Below are 15,405 nucleotides of genomic sequence, written 5' to 3'. Positions count from 1 at the left end.
TAAATAAATGGTGTCTATGCCCCAGGTGTTTGTATGACATGTATTTTCTATTATAAGTTACATTTAGGTTTAAGAATATGTAAAGTCATAATAGTGAAAAATGATGGTCATATTATGATCGGTAAGTTATAATTAGTTTTGAAAATGAGTAAAGATATAATGCATTATTGCATAAATAAATATTTATAAGTTACATTTAGGTTTTATCAAAGTTGGATTCGGCACCATGTAGAGAAAGTTTGTACACCATAAAAAAAGAATATCAAGAGAACCGCTTGCATGTAATATTTTATACAAAAAAAAAAAAGAAAGAAAGGAAAAATGAAAAGAAAAACCCTTTGTTAAGACACATGGTTGAAAATGACATATGATTGTCTAAGTAGAAGCAAAACTGGACCTTTAACGTGGCCAATGAATATAGTGGTGGAATGAGATTTTTTTTTCCCTTTAGATGAGTATTAAACTAAAAATAAATAAATAGTGCCTCTGCCCCAAGTGTTTGTATGACATGTATTTTCTATTATAAGTTACATTTAGGTTTAAGAATATGTAAAGTCATAATAGTGAAAAATGATGGTCATATAATGATTGATAAGTTATAATAATTAGTTTTGAAAATGAATAAAGATATAATGCATTATTGCATAAATAAATATTTATATACATTTTTTTTAAAGAAATGATGGAAAGAAAATAATGACATGATCGTAATTTAACAAAAGTGTACAACAATAAATACTATGCTTCGGATTTTAAATATTTTATATATATATAATTATGGATAAAATATTGTTTGTATTCTTAAAGATTTCATAAGTTTGTTTTCCGTTCTTAAAGCTTAATGAGTTCTTTGTCCTTAAACTACTGAAAACATTATATTGTTTATACCACATCTTAAGAAAGATCTTTTGTGTAGTGTACATGACCAATAGTTTCATGCCACTTGTTCACCTCATGTGTGTTATTTTCTCATTTTCTTTTTAAAATACAATGATCCATGTGTCATATTCTCTAATACTAAAACTAGTAACATTTACTTAGATATTAGATAGGTTGGATAAAATTTAACCGAGCGAATAGAAGTACAAAAAAAAAAAAGAATCATTTTCAACAGTACAGGGGAAACTAATACTTTTTGAAATTTAGGGACTAAAAAGAAATTTCAAGCAAACTTTATGGATTGAAACAATATATTTTTTTTCCTAAAATAAATAAATATAACATAGTCCAAAATGCCAAAATATATCCACAGCAGGGGCGGAGCCAGGGGGTGAGAGGGGGCAGTTGCCCCCTGACCTGCCCCAGAATTTGTATATAATAGTATTTTTTTTTTTTTTAGAAGCTTATGTAATAGTATAATAATAGAGTCTGATGTTAGAAAGTTTAAATTGTCCCCTACACATAGTAGAAAGCATGTTACTATAAGAGAAAAAAACAATCACCATACTTGTTTTCGTCTTTTCTTAGTGGGCCATTTAAATAGTTAAATTCACTATTATAGAATTTCTTTGCTTCTCACAGGATCACAGTATATAATACAAACTACAAATTACAAACTGGTATTTTTTTTAGACATAAAAAAGGTCAATGATGAAAAAATTGAAATCACCTTTTTTTTGTGTATAGAGCATTAAAAAAATCTACTTTGTGTTCTTTCCATTCAGGATGTAAATCACAATATATGATTTAATTTTTTTTCTAATGACCCACATGTATGAGATGATGTGCTAAGTTGAGGAATGTTGTGAAATTACTGTGAATTTTTATTGTATCCTTGACATGACTTATATTTTCTTCTAATTTTTTCACAATTTCATACTCTTTCTATAAATCTTAATTTTAACTACTTAAACAAATAAAGAAACATATGCTTAATTCTACAAATTTTTTTAAAAGAATGCAAGGCACTGAAACATTAATACAACTTTATAGGTATATTATTATATTCCTAACACTCCTACATTAATTTATTTTCTCAATTTATTTTAATTTCAACATTATGTATTTATATTTTTTTTTATTTACTATAATTTGATTAATTTTTTTTTCTTTATTTTAATGATATGAAATACATACTCACACATGTAGTTAATTGAGCTTATGAAGAAACATGATCATAATAATGAGTATCGAAGTGTCATTTTGTCTTGCCCCCTGAGTTGAAATCCTACCTCCGCCACTGATCCACAACATTTCAAACACATGACAAACTCGGTTCTAAAAAAAACAAAAAACAAAAACAAAAACATGACAAGCTCAAATGCTTAGAGAAGTAATCTTTGGATGCTTTTTTTTTTTTTTTTGAGAAACTCTTTGGATGCTTCTAAAAAGCATGCATAAGCTTCCCAAAATTGGCGAAAAGCTGGGCAAGATGGAAGTAATTTCAATCTTAGAAGAATCACCTCTAGAAAAAGCCCTATCAAACAGAGTCCCCGTTTGGCATTGCCGTAGGAAGTAAAGTTTGAAGTATAGAAGTTTAGTAATAGAGTTTTTTGGCTTTAACTTTAACCTAAGAGTTGTTCAGTTAAAGTAAAAGCTCTATATCGCAAAAACTCTATTACTAAATTTCTATAGTTAAAACTTTACTTCCTACGGTAATACTAAAGGAGTAATTCTTAGATACTCTCGGAGTACGGAGAATGGTGCTCCCTCCTCTCACATTCATGGTGGGACCCGTTCATTAAATGCATGGTGGGACCTACCATGAATGTGAGAGGAGGGAGCACCATTTTTCTATGCTCCTGGACTACCTAAGAATTTTCCATGCTAAAGGGGTATTAAGACTTTGTTTGACAGGCCTTTTCAAGAGGTTCTTCTTCTAAAGATTGAAACTACTTCCATCTTGCCTAGCTTTTCGCCAATTTTGGGAAGCTTATGCTTTTAAGAATCATCCAAAGGTTACTTCAGCTTGTCATGTTTTTGTTTTTGTTTTTTTAGAACCGAGCTTCTCATGTATTTGAAAAACTGTGGATTACTTGCATCTTGACTATGCTATATTTATTTATTTTAGGCTAAAATATTGTTTCCACCCATAAAGTCTCGTCCCTAAATTTCTAAAAAAATTATTTTCCCCTAAATTGTTGAAAATGTTGCATTTTTTTTTTGGTCATTTATTCACACGGTTAACTTTTATTCTACCTATCTAATTAGGTGGTACTATTTTTTGCATTAGAGAATCTGACATATTTGACGTGGATCATTATATTGGTCAAGTGGCACAAAACAATTGGTCATATGCACTGTATAAAAGATCTTTTTTAAGGTTTGGGATAAATAATATAATGTTTTCAATAGTTTAATGACGAAGAACTCATTAAAGTTCAGGAACGAAAAATAAACTTATGCAAACTTTAAGAATGCAAACAATAACCACTTTTCACTCTTGGTGCGGTGGTCACTTTACAAATATAAATGCTTGTGGAGTGCAGAGGACAATGCCGGAGTTCAAGTCTCCAAGAGGGAGCTTCACACACATATACACTTAGATTAGGCTAGAGTAAAAATTCTATCTTGTATATAAAAAAACAGAATGCAAACAATATTTTCTTCATAATTTATATAATATCTAAAAGTTGAAGTATACTATTTATTATTGCTACGCCTATGTTGAATCACATTAGTAGTCATGTTATCATTTTTTTTCATCATTTCTTAAAAAAATATGTATATAAATATTAATGAATGCGATGATACATTATGCCTTTACTCATTCTCATAACTAACTACAACTTGTTAATTATGATGTAACCATCACTTTTCACTACTATAACTTTACATATTCTTAAACCTAAATGTAAGTTATAATAGAAAATAAATGTATTACAAATAGCTTGGATGGAGACACTATTTATTTATTTTTAGTTTATACTCACCCAAAAAAAAAATCTCTTTTCACCACTATATTCATTTATGTATTCTTATGTAGTATTCAAGGCCAAGTTGAAGGGTTAAGTTTCGCTCCTACTTAGAGAACCATATATATGTCATTTTTATCAATTTCAAGAGATAGAGATAATAAAGCTCTTAAGAGCATCCACATTAGTGAAGCCATAAATTTAGCTATTTGGCACCACAAAAAGTTACTTTATCTATTTTACCTTCTCACTTTACAAAACACCCAATATCAGTGATTTTATTTTAGCTTTTAACACAATAAAATAATATAAACAACACAATAAAATAATATATCCACTACAATAAACAACCATCACAACCACCGCCATTGCAACATCAGTGGTTTTATTTTTTCCCTCTTTCTTTTTCTTTTTGTATAAGATATTACATGCAAGTGGGTTTCCTGATATGCTTTTTTATGGTGTACCAACTTTCTCCACATGGTGCCAAATCCAACTTAAATATAACCTTTAGCATCCACATAAAATCACAGATGCGTGCGTAATAATTTAGTTAAAAATATTAATGTGATAACAAATTTGATTGGTGTTACTTCAAAAACAAAACCACTTCCATCATATTGGAATACTTTACTTATCATAGATTATAGTTTTACATCACTTTATTATTATAATTATTATTAATTTTTTGAGTTATTTATACTAATTACGGTTTGGCATTCAGTTCATTTTGGTCTAGTTTGGTCATTCCGGTCTATTTTAGTGCATTTTTGTCCATTCTGACCAATTTGGTCCATTTAGTCCATTTCTTCCACTGAGGTCCAATTCGGTTCACTTAGGTTAGTTCGGTGTACTTTGAAAAAAAAAAACATGTTTGGGTTAAGAGTACTATCAATTATTTGAGTAATATCAATTACAATTATATGATAAGTTTTTATTATCATAATAATCTCCTTAATACTTAACTATGTGTATGCAGGGTTGAAACCCTGCGTACAAATACTCGAGAATGCGCACGCATCCTTAACACAGAAACTGTAAAAATTTCATATTAGACTAAAACAACTTAAAATCTAAGGACATACATGCAAGAAAATAAGAAGGAAATACTAAAGATTAAAAAAAATTTATACTATGGTCATATTAACATAAATCGAATAAATAAAATAATAATCAAATAAAGGACATGTGAAAAGTTCTACATATTATAACACAAATAACATGTTAATATAACATAAAAACTGAATAAAACCACAAAAGCACTAAGAACAGATTATAATCAACTCATAGCCATCTTAACACATATCTAAAGAACCATAAACATCAAACAAGTCAAGAAGAAGAATAAAAAGAACCACAACAAAAAGATATGGATCCTATTAAGAAAATGAACAAATCATTGAAAGAATGTTCACGTTGCTTAAGAATCACAGTTTTGAAGTTTATTTAACCGATCCTCAATGCCTACAACACAGAGATTAGATAGAAAACAAAGGATAATAAAGAACACAACAGTTTGTAAAACGAAATTAAGAACAAGTTTATGCCTTAGTTTTGTGCTAGTTAAAGGTTTTGAATAATTTGAGAAAACGTGCAAAGGTGTTGTGTGAGTGTTTAGAAGAGAAAATTAGGGTTTTAGAAAAGTGGAGACTCTCTCTTTAGCTAGGGCTTGCATTAGAGATAGTATTTATAAGTTAAAAACTATAACTTTTTAGGCTTTTTAGAGGCATTTGGATGTTCCTAAGGGTTTAGGAGCTGCCCCCCATCAAGGAATGAATTTTTGGGGGCCCAAAACTTAAGTTATGAAGTCCTGGAAATGAGGGTGCATACGCTTGGTTAAGGGTGCATACGCAGCCTTGACGAATGTGTACACATGCTTGCTAAAATACCCTAATTTCGACTTCACTGTTGGCCTGACTTCAAACGACCATAACTCACTCATTTTAAATCCAAATTACAAAACAATTTATATTCAAATTAAAACCCAGGATGTCTACTTTCCAATGAAGCAAACCTCATTCAAATATTCTTTGTGAAAACAGTGAGCAAATATCATTTTTCAGCATTGTTTTCAAAGCGGTTTGAATACTTTTAAGCTATGATTACTTTCGAACTATTGAGAACTTTTTAATTACCCTTAGTTGAAGTATGTCAAGCGCATAATTGGGGCCGGAGACCAAAGGTTATTAACATATATAAAATGAGGTGTCTACACGTAGCTACAACTGATAATCAATACATTCGAATGTTTGATATTTAATTAAAGTACCCTCAGCGAGTATGTCACCCCCACAAGTAGTCTTAATTTTACTTATCAAAGATAAAACAAAATAGTTTAGTCGTTCATTTTTTTAATAGTATTTTACATATATTTTTCCAAGGACTAATGTGGACACTTATCTCTAATGGCATGGCAGGTGATGAGCTATGATTGACATACTAATCATACTAATAACGTGATGGCAGTGGGGCTTCAATGCGTGTTGGAAGCTGGAATTTTAGAATAAATTATGTGATAAGAAAAACAATCATGTCTTCAATCACTAGTTCAGTACTCTACATAGCATGGAAAACTAATATTTAACATCATCGATCGTAATGAGTATCACATCAAGAGGACATCACAACAAACCAAAAACCCCCTTAGCTAATTGAGTGTTAAACAAAGAAATTCTGGTTGAGGGATTTTTCAGTTTGGTCTCCGGAAACAAAATAAAATAAAGAATTCCTAAGCAAAATGACATATTCCCTGCAAGTAGAGACTTCTACGCAGGCACAAGTCAAGAATACAAAAACACAACAGTTTAAAAGTCCATACTTCTAACTTTTATTAATCCATTTCTCACAACACCACTCAAGGACCTAAGACAATGATACGAAAGTCTTTTTATTAAGCCATTTCTCACAAAACCACTCAATGACCTATTCACTTATTTCAGGCTATTATATGATGCAGAAGAGCAACACCAAATGCTTGTTAATAGAATTAAATGCCCGCCATTCAAAAAAGAACACTCGCCAATCGCTATATGCTTTTGAGAGGAGGAATTCCTTGTTTCTTTATCAGTATTATTTCAAGGAGTTCTCAATATCAATAACAAAACGGTACTTCACATCCTTCTTTATTAGCCTCTCAAGAGCTTCATTTGCATACTGAATTGGAATTACTTCTATGTTTGGGTATATTTTGTGAGCAGCGCAGAAGTCAATCATCTCTTGGGTCACCTTTGTACCACCTACTAAACTACCAGAAATGGTTTTATTACCTGCAAAAAGGTCAATGCATGCAGTTCATTAAAATTTGTGTTCAAAACCAGTTAAGGTAACACTATCAAACTAAAGAGTTCTTTAATCTCAAGAAATTTTCTAATCTAGAAATTGTCTAAGTACCTATATTAAGGCTTGCAGGACTGAATTTGACTTCACTTGGGAACCCCACCAGGGCTAGAACACCAGCAGTCTTCAACAGTGACATGTAGGGATCAAATGGGTGATCGCCAGATGCTGTGTCAACTATAAAGTCAAATGACTTAGCCAGAGCCTACAACAACATAGCAACAATCAATCCAACAAAACTTAAAGACGGTTCATCAATTTCAGCGTTGCTTACATGAACAGGGCAACAGATGGTCTATAATAAGTTTTTTTGTAAATCTACCTTCATCTGCTCTTGGTCAGATGAGACCACAAATCTGTTCGCACCAAGCACACTCAGGCCTTCCTCTTCCTTGGATACACTAGTGCTGAAAATTGTTACATTCAACCCAAAAGCTTCTCCAAACTTCACTGCCATGTGACCAAGACCTCCAAGCCCAATCACTCCTAGAGATTTACCGGGTTGGTTCATTCTGTGATGCACCATGGGAGCGTACACAGTAATTCCAGCACAAAGTAGAGGAGCTGCTGAAGCCAATGGATAGTTGTCAGGTATCCTGAAGCAGTACCTACATTTTCAATGCCAAAACTGAACTGATTTACTTTGACCTGTGTTAAAAACTTGGCAAATTCCTGAGTATAAAGTCAATAGATCAAAATTATCACATCAGATTCTCACTTCTCAATTCCAAAATCTTAAAGTTGCTTCACGAAACTATGGTTGCTATTGACTATTTTAGAACCGTAACAAAGAAATGATAATTATCTTCTTTTCCTAATGGCATGCAAAATATAAATGCAAGCTCTAAAAGCCCAACCATAAGCAAGATCTATATAATATTTTGAACACCCATCCTTGATTGCCTTCATTGAAGACTCTATAGTACCAAGCAGGGGCGGAGGGGGGGGGGGGGGGGGGGGGCGAGGGGGGGCAGGTGCCCCCCCTGAAATTTCAATTGTTTTCATAGGGGTCCCCTCATGCCACCCAACTACAAAGACAAGACTAGACTTGCAGTAGAGCTAGTGCCGTGCATATCAAAAGATGGATCATTGCTTTACACAGTTCAAATCCATAAGAACAGCTCTCTCAATTTTCTTGGTGCCCCCCGATCACAATTCTAATGATCTCTATAACAACTTTGCTACACCTACCCGGATTAGAAGTCAGTAGAACTCTGAAAAAAAAAAAGTATATATAATGCAAACAAGGCACGCCTCCCATCACAACGAAAAAATTTCTTTTTAATCCAGTTTCTTTCTTTGGATCTCAGAGTTGCTGTGCAGTTTTTAAAAGCATTCAAGTTGGGTTTCAAAATATGAAAAATCGTCAAGGGCAATTGAGTAAAATAAGCTAAGTGTGAAAAAATAAATTAAAGTTTACATTTTATGTTAGATTCTGTATGACAATTATATTATCATATAGTTGTTTACTTATTTTGTTATTAATATTGATTAATTTTTTTAGATTAATTTTTTACTTCTAATCTTGTCTTTTAATCTTGCCCCCCTAACCTACCACTGGTACCAAGTAAAAGATTGAGAATTCAAATAATTAAAACAATGTACAAGAATATAATATGTCAAACATGTCATAAATTGGAAGGAGGGGGAGAGAGAGAACAGCTAGCATGACAATGGAACTGTTTATAAACCTAGCCACATATGTGGTGGCATGTAGCTTATGTTCAGAAACTGGCGAATTTGCCAAAGACTTAGGCCCCTTGGGAAGCCTTACCTGACCGCCAAAATCTACAACCTCCATGTAACACCCTTTTATCACCTCTACAAAATGATCAAATGAATTGACACAACTTCCACAAGGTCAAATTAACTCCGATTAGTATGAACCAAGACACTTCTTATTTTAGGAAGTGCTTCATGAGGTTAATAGACTTATATTTGAATACCACACTAATGTAACTGTGAATTTTTGTATGTAAAGGAAAATAAAGGAACTGAATGTAGTAGCATTAGAGAAACTTACCTTTCATGGGCAACGATGTAACTGGAATATCCTCCTTGGGTAATACTACCATCCGTGTCCACCCTACTAAAGGTGAAAACTGGTCCTCTTGCGCAATTAATTTCTTGTCCATCATTACAATACTCGCAACTTCTGCATGAGTTGACATAGGTACCCACTCCAACATGGTCACCAACTTTGAAGCGGTGAACATTGGAACCAACCTCTTTCACAATTCCTGCAATTTCATGTCTAGCGTGCAAGTATAGATAAATCAGTTCGAGGATAGTTTTTTTGTTTGTTTTTATAAGTAAAAATTTTATTGCAGGAAGTGTTGGAATATTTTTATAAAGATTAAAATATTTTGAAAGTGACTTAATAGAAATCAGTTTTCTTTCTTCGATGCCTTTCCTATTATGAGTTGGCTAAATCAATGCATATTGTTTAGCTAAATTTTCCATACGTTGGAGCCTTTAGAACTATTTGGAATAACTACCGCGTACTCTTGGTGCGGTAGTCACTCTACAAGTATAAAAACTTGTAGAGTGTGGAGGGTAAAGGTTTGGGTTCAAGTCTCTAGGAGGGAGCTTCACACACATATACACTTAGATTAGGATAAAGTAGAATTCTATTTTTGTATCAAAAAAGAACCATTTGAAATATTTTCCTTATTAAATCTTTTACTTTGCCAAATGTTTTTTCAAAGGTTTAACGTTAGCAAAAATGTAAAACTGATTAATGTTTTAGTATAATAATAAAGAGTTATTATCAAAGAGAGGACGTCAAAACTAAAAAAATATAATATATATATATATATATATATATATATATATATATATATATAATACCAATCTATTTCTCACAATAGATTTAATTGGTCAAAGCAATAAAAGAAAACTTTATTGCTAACTATTTATCTAACCACCGCACACCCTTAGTGCAGTGGTCACTCTATAAGTATAAATGTTTGTAGGGTGTGGGGGACAAGGGCCGGGGTTCAAATCTCTAGGAGGAAGCTTCACACACATATATACTTAAATTAGGCTAGAGTAGAAATTCTATCTTGTATAAAAAAATTTAAAAAAAAAACTATTCATCTAATTGGCAACTGGCAAGTACCCTTTACTCTCTCTCTCTATATATATATATATATATATATATAGAATATTACCCAATGGCCTATATATATATATATATATATATAGACCATTGGGTAATATTCTATGACCGAGTTTTATGGTTGACCGAGTTTTATGATAAAGATATTGCAAGTGTCAAAAACATAATGTGGTCAATTTTTTCCCGTTGAGCTTTGCACGGCAGTAGCTATTTTTAAAAGCCTTTTTGATCATTTTTCACTTCTTTTGAGAATATGTGTTTTTCATATATATTTTAATACGTAAAAGAGAGTAAAGAGCTTTATATCTTATAGGCTATAATCAGCAAAATGGCTAGATTATTGTATGCTAGTTGCGGCACGCAGAATATTGTTAGTCTACTACACCAAAAATCACATAGACAGTATATATCGTCTCACGATAATGATATGGTCCACGCCTCAACTCCATCATCTAAAAAATTATGAATTGACGATAAATTATTTATCATATTATGAGATATACTTAGTGCAGTAACATCTCTCAAGTGTTCTCTAATTTTATAGTAAATTCTAATTTATATGAATTATTATTATTTAAATGATATTTTAAATGTTATGAAATTCAATTTATTTATTTATTTATTATTGTTCTTAGTAACAACAGCAAGAATACATCAGTTCAAGGATAGCTAAGACTACTAATGGTATGCAATCGGTCCACTTACCCAGGCACTAAAGGATACTTTGAATCCCCATGTAAATTCCTGGTTGAAAGTAAATCAGCATAACAAACTCCACAGTGTGTAATTTTTAGTGAAACATCGTCACTGCCAAAAGCCCTGAATAAAATTTCCCAAGATCCATTCATAATCAGAATATATTATAAAAACATGTAAGTATTATTTAGTCATATATAGTTCTTAAACTCATAGAGGAACTCATGTATGGGATCATTATGTCAACCAATGATATGAAAGATGAAGAAATGTAACTCACTTCCAGGTAGCTTTTTTAATAATTTCACCAACTTAAGCAAATTGCTTCTATTTTTTAAAATTAATTTAAGCAAATCATTTCCATTATGAATATATAAGAGAATAGAAGCACCTCAACAAAATAACGTAATGTATAAAAAGATCGATATGTTTGTGCTTTCAAGCACATTTAGCGTATCTTGAATTTGTTTCTTTTATTCTTGTCAAGAAAGGAATCTTCAGGTCTAGTACCCATTTATGTTCTACCATATACAAATATGTATCAAGAAGTGAACTTGACCAGTACTAATCCATGCTTGATGCTTCATTAGACATTATATGATTACTAACAGGCTAAACAACACGGTTAGGACTTAGGAAGCAAAACATGAGTATAAGCAAGAGTATAACCTGCAACTCTGCAAGGCATTCTCAAAATTCGAAGCCTCAAACACATCAAAGTAGAAGCCCTATTCATTTTTTCTTAAGAACATGGTATGAGGTATCGCCCATTTTCCATTTAGCTTTATTTGCTTTTGTATATATTTTTTTTTTCAAGTCTCACTTATTTTAGGTATAGCTATAGTTTAATCAACTTTGCAAATTAGCTTTCAAACAAATGCCACATTCAAACGCATTATGAAAATTTGACTAGTACAAGCACATGGAAAGAATGAAGAAAAGTAAAAATAAGAACAAGGACCTGCGGCTGAAGCTGTAAGGTGATAAAACTCCAGATGGGTCTCTTGCCGCCCATGCAAGGCAGTCATCTTTTGCACTCAATGAGCTCATCTTGGACTGGTTTATGAAGAGAGAGAGAGAAAAGTATACTATAAAAGACCAATCCAATCTAATCCAAGTTAAGACAATAAGTATGTGGATGAAAACAAAATTGTGTGCTTTAAGGCACATGTTAGTAAAATCTAATTATTAACTTGAAGATAAAAAATTGAAGAGCCTGCCATAAGCAGTGACCTCCTTGCTGAGATAACCTTCCGTCAGTGCTGATGCAGGCTGTTTACCGTGGCGAATGACGATTTTCCCACTGCGATGACATTCTTGCATGTCCCCACCCCAAGACTGAATTTACAACTTATAGTTTATAGTGCATGTATTATAGTTATTTTTTGTAATTAAATTTCAATTATATTACATAGTGTTAATTAAAAAACAAATAAATGCAAATGGTTAGTGTAAGTGCACAATTGCACCTGGACCCAAAGACAATCACGGGCTCAGGCCCAATGAGCCTTAAACAATAAGATTTGTAGAGTGTGGACTTGAAACCTAGGTTAGAAATGCTGGGAGCTTGATAACAGGCTTTTATAAGCAAACACAAGTAAATAACGAATGATAATGACAAATGGATCTCCTCGGACTCGAGCCGAGGACTGCTTCTTTATTATTTCTCTTTCTTCCTTCAAAATTACAAGTTCTTAATTTCTTTCTTAGTTTCCTGATCCCCCTTTTCTTTGGCCTTTACCCCCCTTTTATACTTCCTTTCCTGATACTTTTTGAACAGTGACTAGAAGTTTCCACCTCACTGTTCAGGGGTCACCTCCCTATTAATGCGGCCAGGGAGGTAGGTGCAGAGCCTTTAATGCGGAGGTGGCAGCCTTTATTCTTGATATTTTCTTTAATACTGGTGCATCTAGAAGATTCAGGATGTCCCCTTTTAACCACTGGTCTCTCCAGAGTTGTACTTTGACCTTCATAATGAAATTTTGAATTCTCTAGGGCTTTTTCGAGGAGAAGCTCGTCCTCGGCTGTATCCTCAGACCCTCGGCGTATGGGCCAACTCATAGAGTTTAACCCTGGAGCAGGTCGGCCCTCCATGTTATAGCCCAAAGGCCCATATGCCCACTTGGGTCCTTTTACTCCCCACAATAGCCCCTCAAAACTTTATTTTTCATCATCCGAGGAGAAAAATAGGGTTTTGATCCAACGAAGACTTCCTCCACACTTTCTGTAAATAACCACACGTGCGAAAACCGTTTCGCGTTCCGGAGGGTGACACTTGGCGGTTTTATTTTCAAAAACGCGCGCATTTATTACCATAAGTTACACCTTGTCCCCCACGTTCAACGGTGAGATGAACATCCAACGATCCTTATCATTCCATGAAAATTTGGGCGGGACAAATATAATTTTGAGGCCGCTTCTCGCACGTCGTGACGCTTCGGGAACCTGCGCCTTCATTTATTTCTCCAGAGACTAATCCCATCAAAACATCAGCAATCACCTTTTGTCAACACAACTCCATGGAAACTCGCACAACTTCAAGTCCGTAAGTTCTTATTCCTTTTTTTCTCTTAACCCTTTCTTCTCGGACCCTGTCCTCGGCTCTCCTTATAATCATTCCCCCTTTTAGAATTTAGCCTTTCGTTCATATTTGATGGGAAAGTTCAAGTGTCTAGTGGATACCGCCGCTGGAATGGAAGGCTTCAGAGCCAAGTATCACATTCCCGGCGATGTAGGTTTAAAATATTGCCCGGCAGAAGCCGTGGCTGGCTCTAGAAAGGAGGGAGAGGTTATCATCCCAATGGTAGCCTTTGTAGAGGGTGGGATGACCCTCCCAATGAAGCCTGTAACTAGGGAGTACCTTCGCAACCACCGGTTATGTCCCGATCAGTGCCTCCCAAACGTTTTTAGAGTTTTGGGTAGCGTCGATGCTCTAAACGAGCAAATGGGTCTAAACCTCACCTGGCACGATGTCGTCTTTCTGTACGAGTCCCATAAACTTACCAATTTAGGTTATTACATTAAATCTCGCTCTAGTGTCATTAGGCTAATCTCCTGTCTGCCCAAATCCAACAAAGGCATGAAGGACGACTACCAGATCGTCTCTAGGAACTGGCACGACGGCCTCCACTGCCTAGTTGAGTGGGGAGATCCAGGTGCAACACCTTAGGATTAACCTCCCCACCGCACAACTTCCTCTAACATTCACAAAAATGCGTATTCACATGTATTCATATCTATTTAAGTTTATTATACGTTGTGTGAATCTGACCAGGTTCGTTTGCTTTGATGACTTTCTTTGCAGATAAGCAACACGTGCGCCCACGCCTGAGCCACTGCAACGTTGCAGATCTAAACCGGGTACTGTGCTCCGAGGTGTTTGTCAGCGAGGACCTACAACTTAGGGCCGCTCACTTGATCCTAGGGTACAATCCTGTATCCTCGGACTTCCAGGCAATAGAGAACGCCATTATTGCAGGTGACCGGCGGCGTAGGAAGATCAACGTAGCCAGACCTCGCTTCCTGGACGATCACGACCTCCCTGACAGTCCTAACACCATACTGTATTTACAACCGATTGCTGCGGTCCCTCTAGCTACACACTCCCAGGCAACTATTGTCCCAGAGGAGCAAGTGTCTTCTTCAAACACGCTAGACGAGGAGATAGAACAGTTCCAACTTGAAGACACCGAAAGACCTCGAGGGAACCAGTTTGTTGTACTTTCTGACGAGGAAGAGGAAGCCACTGAGGCCTCCGGGATTGCAGGGTTAGTCGTTGCCCAACCAGAGGACGAATCCAAGGAGGACATGGACAGGATGAAGGGTCTCCTAACCACGAGAGCTACGAAGGTTGCTGAGAGAAAGACGGGGGGGTCCCAAGCTCTTTCACCTTTGCCACCTCCCCCTCCTCCAGCTGAGCCAAAACTTCCAGCCGAGGATCCCAAAAAGAAAAGAAAGGGGGAGGCCGAGGAGACAGGCAGCAAGGAACCAAAGAAATTGCGACAACAACCGCCACCCGTTCAGCAGCAGAAGCTGGATAAAGGCAAAGGCAGGGCCCGCTCAATTGAAAGCGGGGAGATCAGGAACGTGGCCGAAGTGCGCCGACCACCGGCCACCTGGTCCCCTGATCTAAGACTGGACGGCGCACCTATCTCCTGCCAGTCCAGTATCAGGGCGGCCCAGCAAGGTCATGCCCATCACTTGGCAGAAGTGTTGGAACGCCCTCTTCTGCTGCCGAAAGATATGGAGACCTTGGAGAGGATGAGCCAACCTCAATTATTCCTGTCTCTAAAAAGGGATCTAGCCCTGGTAAGTTTAACTTTTTAGGAAGATTACATTTTTAACAGCATTGGATTATTCATGAGTGTCCTGCTATACTTAATTTCCTCATACTTTATT

At 35.0% G+C, this 15,405-nt stretch overlaps 1 protein-coding gene across 1 annotated transcript; it reads right to left on the bottom strand.

The window, feature by feature from the left end:
• Positions 1–6,547: 6,547 nt before the first annotated feature.
• Positions 6,548–12,098, bottom strand: LOC142621610 (putative cinnamyl alcohol dehydrogenase 1). Its single transcript, XM_075794907.1, has 6 exons — positions 11,969–12,098; positions 11,017–11,130; positions 9,214–9,444; positions 7,513–7,798; positions 7,245–7,395; positions 6,548–7,120 (listed from the first exon to the last, which is right to left on the bottom strand). The coding sequence occupies exons 1-6, from the start codon at positions 12,055–12,057 to the stop codon at positions 6,924–6,926; spliced, it is 1,068 nt and encodes a 355-aa protein (XP_075651022.1). The 5' UTR covers positions 12,058–12,098; the 3' UTR covers positions 6,548–6,923.
• Positions 12,099–15,405: the final 3,307 nt, after the last annotated feature.

Source organism: Castanea sativa, chromosome 1 (genome assembly GCF_040712315.1).
Source record: "Castanea sativa cultivar Marrone di Chiusa Pesio chromosome 1, ASM4071231v1".
NCBI classification, from domain to species: domain Eukaryota; kingdom Viridiplantae; phylum Streptophyta; class Magnoliopsida; order Fagales; family Fagaceae; genus Castanea; species Castanea sativa.
This window is presented reverse-complemented; position numbering and strand designations above follow the sequence as displayed.

Excerpts from the sequence above, each read along its gene's own strand:
- LOC142621610 (XM_075794907.1), bottom strand. The coding sequence starts at position 12,057 with ATGAGCTCATTGAGTGCAAAAGATGACTGCCTTGCATGGGCGGCAAGA. Across the intron at positions 7,799-9,213 it reads TACATCGTTGCCCATGAAAG|GTACTGCTTCAGGATACCTG; the intron begins GTAAGTTTCTCT and ends TTGAAAATGTAG. Across the intron at positions 7,396-7,512 it reads CTGACCAAGAGCAGATGAAG|GCTCTGGCTAAGTCATTTGA; the intron begins GTAGATTTACAA and ends ATGTTGTTGTAG.